Source organism: Budorcas taxicolor, chromosome X (assembly GCF_023091745.1).
Source record: "Budorcas taxicolor isolate Tak-1 chromosome X, Takin1.1, whole genome shotgun sequence".
NCBI lineage: Eukaryota > Metazoa > Chordata > Mammalia > Artiodactyla > Bovidae > Budorcas > Budorcas taxicolor.
In genome coordinates this window covers 13,291,756-13,300,669 of record NC_068935.1, presented here as the reverse complement: position 1 = coordinate 13,300,669, position 8,914 = coordinate 13,291,756, and the positions used below count along the sequence as shown (strand labels likewise).

At 46.5% G+C, this 8,914-nt stretch overlaps 1 protein-coding gene across 1 annotated transcript; it reads right to left on the bottom strand.

The window, feature by feature from the left end:
• Positions 1 to 699: 699 nt before the first annotated feature.
• ESX1 (ESX homeobox 1) lies at positions 700 to 5,149 on the bottom strand. Its single transcript, XM_052663875.1, has 4 exons — positions 5,086 to 5,149; positions 4,439 to 4,892; positions 3,262 to 3,307; positions 700 to 1,053 (listed from the first exon to the last, which is right to left on the bottom strand). The coding sequence occupies exons 1-4, from the start codon at positions 5,147 to 5,149 to the stop codon at positions 700 to 702; spliced, it is 918 nt and encodes a 305-aa protein (XP_052519835.1).
• Positions 5,150 to 8,914: the final 3,765 nt, after the last annotated feature.

Below are 8,914 nucleotides of genomic sequence, written 5' to 3'. Positions count from 1 at the left end.
TAACGGCTCATACCTCCCCATCTTGCATATGTACACGCTCCCAAAGGGGAAGGGTGCAGATGGGGTTGTGGGGAGAACATGTGGTCAGTGTAAACCTGCTACAGGCACTGGGAGGACTCTGATGTGCATAACCTATTATAGTGACTCAGACCCATTACATTATGGAAGGAAGCATCTTTGACCTTCTCTTTGAATTGCATTGCCTTAGCAATTCCCGTTGAAGAAGGCAATAGCACCTCACTCCAGTACTCTTGCCTGGAAAATCCCATCGATGAAGGAGCCTGGTAGGCTGCAGTCCATGGGGTCCCTAAGAGTCGGACACAACTGAGTGACTTCACTTTCACTTTTCACTTTGATGCATTGGAGAAGGAAATGGCAACCCACTCCAGTGTTCTTGCCTGGAGAATCCCAGGGACAGGGGAGCCTGGTGGGCTGCCATCTATGGGGTCGTACAGACTCAGACACGACTGAAGTGACTTAGCAGCAGCAGCAGCAACTCTCATACACACACCCACTTAGCCCATTTGACACAATCAATATATTCCTAATTTGTCTCTTTATTGGAAACACCATGTGCCCTCCCAAAATAACTCGCACTCATTTTACACATTAACGCAGTTATTTTAACAGCTCTTTATTTGTTGTGCACAATGTATATGTAGCAGAAACACCCTGTGGAAAACTGTCTGAATAACATATTCAGAAATAGGGGCCTATAAAATGACCATTGATGACAGGGGCCCATGCCACTCCTACAGGGGCCAGACCAAAGTGAGGCATAGGTACCGGGTATGGCAACGGCATCCTCCATGGCCTGGGTGGCAGAGGTGGAGGTAGCACAAGTGGTGGGGGCAGCCCAGGGGGCACAGGGGGCAGGCCTGGACGTGGCACTGCAGGAATGTATCTCCATGCAGGCTGCCTAGCAGGGAATACATGATAGGGCCCATTAAAGATTACCCCCATAGGGTGGCCGAAGGCAATAGGGTGCACATTTCTAAACATCAGTGCCCTCTGGTATCTTCTCCATTTGGCCCTTCGGTTTTGAAACCAAACCTTCAATCAGAGGGAAAAAAAGAGATGGCTTTAGTATACTGAACAGTTAATGTCATACTAGAAAACACCCATCATGCAAATCTGCCATTGAGATTTTACACTGCCGCAGCAGAAGCTATTTCCTTATTGCTAAACTCTGTTAGGAAAGTAAACAGCTCACCTCCCTCAGTTAATCCTTAGTGAGCCAAGCCTAGTCCAGACTTTGGCACATTGAATTGTCTCTCATTTTTAACATTCCTCAATTAGTTTTTTCCAAGTCTTGTATGCAGGCCTAATGGATGAATTGCACCGGGTCCCTGCTGTTAATGTCCATGCCTGGGAGCAGATGCTATGTCAATGGAGGCTCAATCATGGGAGGCCCACGGACTTTGTGGCTTGTCTTGCTTGTTGCTTCAGCAACACGAGAGTTGATAAAGTCCTGGACACTGCCTTGATATTTTAGCTGTTAGTGTTAAGGCAAGTTTAGCTTAACTAAACCAAAATCACTAAACCCCAAATCCTTTTCCCCAGACAAGATACTAAGTACCCTGTTGGCATCACTGTCAATTTTGCATGCTCCAATCTGCCCTACTCTCCAAACCTTCCTGGGCTCAGGACAAGGGCAACTTATTTGGTTCTAGCTTCAGTTTCAGGTTGCAAGACAAGAGCCACTGTTTACCCAGAGTGTTAGGGTACCCGAGGTCCTGCCAGCTCTACTCCTTAACCAGGAGACCCCAATCCCATCATTCATTCCTAAGGCAGGAAGGTCCAATCATGTCCAGTCCTGTGGGGACAAGGGTCACAAAAGAGGCTCCTCTCTAAATGCTTACCAATCATTAACAAACAAACAAGCTATCAATTAGACTTTACTTTCTTATTAGCATAGCAGGTGATGGGGTTTACCTTGTATTTAATTATTCTGGACCTTCCCAAACTGCAAGTTTTAAGCTGTCTTTTCTCTCTCCCATTTTAGGATTATGTGTCCTTCTACTACATGCAAATATAGTCTGAAGAAGGCCACTGTAATAAAGCTCATTCTGGAGGGATTCAAACATACCTGGGGTCTAATCTCCCTAAACACAGCCAAAATCTCATGGATGGCAAATTTTAGTATGGGCCAATATTAGGTCCATATTCCCAATACTGGTTTCATAAAACATCTGTCATACTTGCACACGATGGGTAGAGGAAGCATCTATTAAGTTTCTTGGGGGAAATCATGCTGCAGTATTTAGAAATATACAAGAACATTGTATTTTTCCTTACTTGTGTTTTCTGGCTCATATTCCCTTCAGAAATCCATTGAGAGGACTATGTAAACCGAAGGACGAGGAAAAACAATTCAGCAAACTTTTCCTCTGGGCTTACCTTGTCTGTCAGATTCGTTCTGAGACCAGGCCTGACTGTTGGTCCAGCCTGTGGCATTAGGATGCCAGCGTCTGGTGGTCTGCTTTTCTGCACACCACTGACAGATGCACAGTGTATTTCCATCACTGTGCTCACATATGTTGTTGTTTAATGGCTAAGTCATGTCCGACTCTTTTGTGATTCCATGGACTATAGCCCACCAAGCTCCTCTGTCCATGGGATTTTCCTGGCAAGAATACTGGAGTGGGTTGCCATTTCCTTTTCCATGGGATCTTCCCAACCCAGGGATGGAACCCAACTATCCTGCATTGACAGGTGGGCTTTTTATGGCTGAGCCACCAGGGAAGCCCTGAACTCACACTCATGCTCTAGGGCAAAACAACTAAGCCATATGATATATATGTATATCTAGATATACATATATATCTAATCCATATATACATCTATATCCATACATATCGGAGAAAGCAATGGCAACCCACTCCAGTACTCTTGCCTGGAAAATCCCATGGGTGGAGGAGCCTGGTGGGCTGCAGTCCATGGGGTCGCAGTCGGACATGACTGAAGCAACTTAGCAGCAGCAGCAGCAGCAACAGCCTCCCTAAAGGATGCCAGTGTTAGAAGATGAACTTTATTTACTGGAAAAGAAACTGTGTGTGTGTGTGTGTGTGTGTGTGTGTGTGTGTGTGTGTGTGTGTATGTGTGTAGAGAGAGGAGAAAGGTCTGTGTTCTACGTTTTTCCCTGTGTGTGTTTGTATGGAAAAGACAACAAAGCACACCAAATTGAGAGTTTTCAGGACAAAACCTAAAGCATGTTTTAGAATGGCTGCCGGGCCAATCTTAAAATTAAGATTTACTAACCTGCACTCTTCTTTCAGCCAAATTCAGACGTCTTGCAATGTCCTCTCTGACGGGGGAAAAGTGCAAATTCAGTATTTGGAATTGTGGATAAAATATACCATTTACATTTCTGTTAATTACAATTTTCTGTAATACGGTTTATGGTTTACTTAGAGAGGGTCTTCCCGTGGACAACTCACCCATTAATTAAAATATAAAAAGGGAATACATATTAAAATTCCTGGTAATGTGCCTGTTACTTCAATATGACTCAATTAATTTTTCCATTTGTGCAACAGCAGAGAACTAACTTGAAAATCTTTTCACTTTTATGGAGATCCCTCCGTAAAAATAACTAAAACGACAATCCCCCCTCCCCCGCAAAAAAGCGGCGTTTTAAACCCAAGTATTTCTGTTTACTGTAAAAGGGAGCGGTGAACTCTCATGGAGAAACTTCAAGCCGTATCAGCCAAGCAATCAAGGGCGAAGGACATATACAATGGAACCAGAAAGGGCGCCCATAAACCTCACACCGATTCTTCCTGATGCCCCATTCCTATCGGGACAGAATAGGCCTTCCCCTTCGTACTCAATGGAGAAGGAAATGGTAACCCACTCCAGCATTCTTGCCTGGAGAATCCCACGGACAGAGGAGCCTGGCGGGCTACACCCCACGGGGTCGCTGAGTCCAACACGACTGAGCGACAACCACTTCGTACTCTAGGGGGCTCCTGCCCGGGCTTTTTAACGGTCAAAACTCTGCCGCCTGGAAACAGCGCTCCACGTGGCAGGGCCGAGAGACCAGGGTGAGCGCTAGGAGGCGCTCTCCTCGTGCACAAAATTTAAACGGCGTGGAAAAAGCGGAGTAATCACGATGAAGTTTTACTGCAATATTTAAAATATAAAAATGCATGCAAAACCCCACGATGAGCAAATTACCAAGATTTTAAATTAAATCAATATTAATCTGCCCTGCTTTACTTGTTCCACCCTACTCCCGCCCCTCTCTTGCACCCCTGCAAGCTCTGCAGGGTTCGCCCCAACCCCCGAGGGCTAGGGCAGACCCAGCACCCTCGAGCCTCTAAAGTGGCTTTTGGCCCGGGAGAGGAGGGGGAAGGGTCCTGGGAAAGAACCTAAGGCGTCCTGGAAGGCGCGCGGGCCAGCGAAGAACTGGGCGTCTCCGGAGCCAGCCACTTACCGTGCAAACACGTCGGGGTATTGAATGTGGTAGAAAACTCGCTCCAGCTCCAGCAGCTGCAACTGGGTGAAAACAGTGCGGCAGCGGCGCGCCTTTCTCGCCGCAATCTGGGGCCCCTGGATGGCCAGGGGGGCCGGCTCCTCCTGCTGCGGCGGGGGCTCAATATCGCCGCCGTCGCCCTCACGGTTTTCACCGCCCTCACGGTTTTCATCGGCCTCACGGTTTTCATCGCTCTCACGGTTTTCACCGCCCTCACGGTTTTCACCGCCCTCACGGTTTTCATCGGCCTCACGGCTTTCGTCGCTCTCGCGGTTTTCGTCGTCCAGGAGGTTGGAGCCGGCCTTGCCAAAGTAGTTTGCGGCTGCGGCTGCAGCTGCTTCTCCGGGCTCAGGTGAGGACCGAGTTTCATCTTCCACTCCGTTTGAAACCTCCGAGATCAGGGTAGGTTCCACATCTGGGAAAAGAGGAAAGCAAAAGGGAGAGACTGGGTCAGGGGGGCCTGGAGCCCACAGTGCGCGGGCTGGAGGGGGCCGGGGCCGTGTTGGAGGAGGAGCTGCTGTGCAGTGTCCCGTCCACCTGCCCTTCCCAGGGAAAGTTCCTTTTCTGGGATTTGCCGAAGCACCTGCCATCGCCGTCTAGGTACTAACCATGCAGTTCGTCCTCGTCGATTCCCAAGTTGTGGAATCCTGTGTCAAAGTGGCTGCTGTCCATGCTTTGATTGCTGTCGATGAAAGCCTGCGCTTCTGCAGACTTTGCGCTGGGTGTGAAGCGATCCGAGGATCTGGGCTCGAGTTGGGACCAGCGGTCTCGAGCTGTGCTCTTCTGGCGCCGGGACCTCTTCTGGCGCTGATACTGGGGCTTGCGCGCCTTATATAGAGGTTTTGTTGCCTTCCGCGAGTTCAAAGTGTACCCGCTGGAGTCAGATAGACGCCCCCTAGTAAGTTTCACATTGCCTCTGGTGGGGGTAGGTGGGGCCCGATGTGTGTGCAGTGGGGGGTAGGGCGTGGGAGTAAAATAGGGCGAGTGCATGTGAGAGTGGTGCTGGTAGTGGATACTCTAATTCGGGGAACTGTGACTCCAACTTGTAGTTTAATTGACTGCTTCCAACTTGGACGAAATGTCTGGTTGGAGGAAGGGGCTGTGCTGGATTGCAAAAGCCATTTGGGGTCAGGGGTGGGGTGCATAAAACTTCGGCTCCTGGAGCTCGTGGAGAAGTGTTGGGGCAATATTCATCCGCCCAACCCTCGCGCAATTCACCAATGCCGAGGGGTTTGTTTTCCCAGAGGAAAAGGTGGAGAGGTAGGGGTAGGGACGACGCGGAACCCCCAGCAAACCAAGCAAAGTAGGGTGAAGTTATTCTTGCATTGGGCTCTGAGCAGAAGTTGGTGGAATGGATGGGACTATATGATTCTGCTCCATTCGCGCGCAAAATCCGCAAAGTCCAAGAATCTGGCTAGTGGTTAAGACAAAATGATAAGCTTGGAGGCTGTTTGCCCGTTTTTTTTTTTTTTTTTTTTTTGCACGGGGTTTGTGAAATCAGATCCCACCGTGCATTTTGGGAGCTGGAGTTTACTGTTTGGGTTTGCAACGCAGTCCAGGTGCTCAGATGAAAGCTGCAAGATGTCCCACGCGCCTCTTATGAAAGCTCCAATGACTTCAGATTTTTAGTAATGAACTCACGTCAGAGTTCAAGTGTAAAAACCTGCCAAGTGCTTAGTGCATCCAAGAATGCCTGTGCTGCACGGGCCCCTTCCACCAGCTCCTGGCGCAGGCAACATTTGCTGTGGTAGGTTGCTGCGCATCTTAAGGAACGCGGCTTTGCAGGCGCCCAAAGCGCGCCTAATTCCGGGGCGGTACTGTATACCTGGCAGAAGTGCAGGCATTCCCCACTACCATTTCTGCTCCTCTTCGCTCCCTCCATTTATCTAGAATTATACTACTGAGCTGTTTTCCCTACGGATGTGTCAAATAAATTAAAAGGGGCCAAGCCACGAATGAAGACTGGTTCTTCGGCCAAAAAGTATTTGCAGGTGTCCCAGGACGTTTTAACGTCCTTCATGTTATAAGAATCACTTCTTTGGGACTTTCCTGAACGTCCAGTGGTTGACTCCGTGCTGCCACTGTAGCGGGCACAGGTTCCACCGCTGGTCGGGGAAGTAAGATCGGGAAGATTCCCACAAGCCGCTTGCTGCTGCTGCTAAGTCGCTTCAGTCGTGTCCACAAGCCGCTTAGCGTGGCAAAAAAAAAAAAAAAGTCCCGTGCTCGACACTGTGCATACTTTTACTTTTTTTTTTACAACCACCATTATTATTTCTCTCTCTCTTCTTTTAACAAAGAAAACTGAGCCCCAGGGAAGCCCGGCAACTTGACCGCAGGCTTACGAGCGAGTTTGTGTACTTTTCAACATGTTCTTGCTGTCTTATTTCAAAGGAGTAAATAATGGTGCGATTCCAGGAGGAGTGGAGGAGGGTGAAAGGTATTTTGCAGGCTATTGGGCAGTCTTTAAAAATCTTGAGTGCCAGGGGTCTCTACCTCCTCCTGCTCTGGCTCAAGCCTCTTGCCTCTGCAACTAGCAGCCCCCGCTGCTGCTGCTGCTAAGTCGCTTCAGTCGTCCGACTCTGTGCGATCCCATAGACGGCAGCCCACCAGGCTCCCCCGTCCTTGGGATTCTCCAGGCAAGAACACTGGAGTGGGTTGCCATTTCCTTCTCCAATGCATGAAAAAGTGAAAGTCAAGTCGCTCAGTCGTATCCGACTTTTAGCGACCCCATGGACTGCACCTACCAGGCTCCTCCGCCCATGGGATTTTTCAGGCAAGAGTACTGGAGTAGGGTGCCATCGCCTTCTCCGGTCATTTCAGTCATAGTATATTCACTGTGTTGTGTAACCATTGCTATTATCAAATTCAAAAACATTTTCATCATCCCATAGAGAGACTCCATACCCGTTAGCAGTCATTTCACAGTCCCCCTCCCTGGAGCCCCTGTTAAACACTAAGGTACTTTTTCTATGGATTTCCCTATTCTGTGTATTTCACTCAAATGCAGTCATACAATTTGTGAACATTTGTGCCTGACTTTTTTCACCTGACGTTATCTGTTGTGCCATGTATCAGTACCTCAATTTTTATGATTGTTGTATTCCATTGTACAGATAGACCACATTTCTTTATGCATTTGCATCTGGTGAACATTTGAGTTGTTTCCACCTTTTGGTGATTATGAATAACACTGCTTTGATTGTTATGAGCAGTCGTGTACAAGTTTTGTTGGAATATCTGTTTTCAATTTGGGGGGTATAAATTTAGGACTGGAGTAACTGGGTCATATGTTTAATTTTTTGAGGGAACACCAAGCTGTTTTCCACAGCAGCTGCACTATTTTACATTCCTACCAGCAAGGTAGGGTTCCAATTTATCCATATCCTCGCCAACCTTTGTTATTTTCAGGGTTTTTAAAAATTACAGCCATCCTAGTGGGTGTGAAGTGGTATCACTTATGGTTTTGATTTACATTTTCCTAATGATTAATGATGTTGAGCATATTTCATGTGCTTATTGGCCATTGTATATCTTCCTTGGAGAAATTTCTATTTATGCTTTTGCCTGTTTATTAACTGGGTGTTTGTCTTTTTGTTGTAGAGTTGAAGAGTTCTTTATATATTTGAATACTAGACTCTATGATTTGCAAATATTTTCTACCATTTCCCAAAAATGTAAATTTTCTTTTCACTTTCTTATTAGGGGCCTTTGTTGTTTGCAATCACAAGCCTGCCCTCATGTGGTTTTGGAGTTCAAATGAATACTATCGGCATAGCCCAATTCGTTTTTAGTGGCAAATCCAGACATATGGCAGGAGCAAATCTGATCCTTTCTGGAGGAGTCTACTTCTCAGCCTTTAACAAGACCCTCACAGATAGAGCTAGCCAAACATACACACAGTTTTTTAAAAAGCCACTATTAGCACAAATAATAAACTAAAGGTGTAGATCTCCAAAGTTACTATCACATGCAAACGACTTAGAAACATGTTTAAATAAATGAAAGCATATAAAAAAGACAAGGAAGATATATTAATAAATAAATATCAGAAAGAACCGAATAGAATTTCTAGAAATGGAACTAAAAAATGAATGTTTTTTTCTTATGTGGTAAATAGACATCATGTAAAATTTACTGTATTAACCATTTTAAAATGTGCAATTCAGTGGCATTTAGTACATTCATAATCCTGTGCAATCATTATGACTATCTAGTTACAGAACATTTTCATCACTCCAGAAGGTAATTTGTACCCATTAAGCACTCACTCCCCATTTTCACCTTCCCCATCCCTTGGCAACCATGAGTCTACTTTCTGTCTTTATAGATTTACCTACACTGGACATTTCATATAAATGGAATCATCATATTGGCCTTTTGTGTCTTTCGCTTAGCATAATATTGAGTTCATCCATGTTGTAGCATGAATCAGCATTT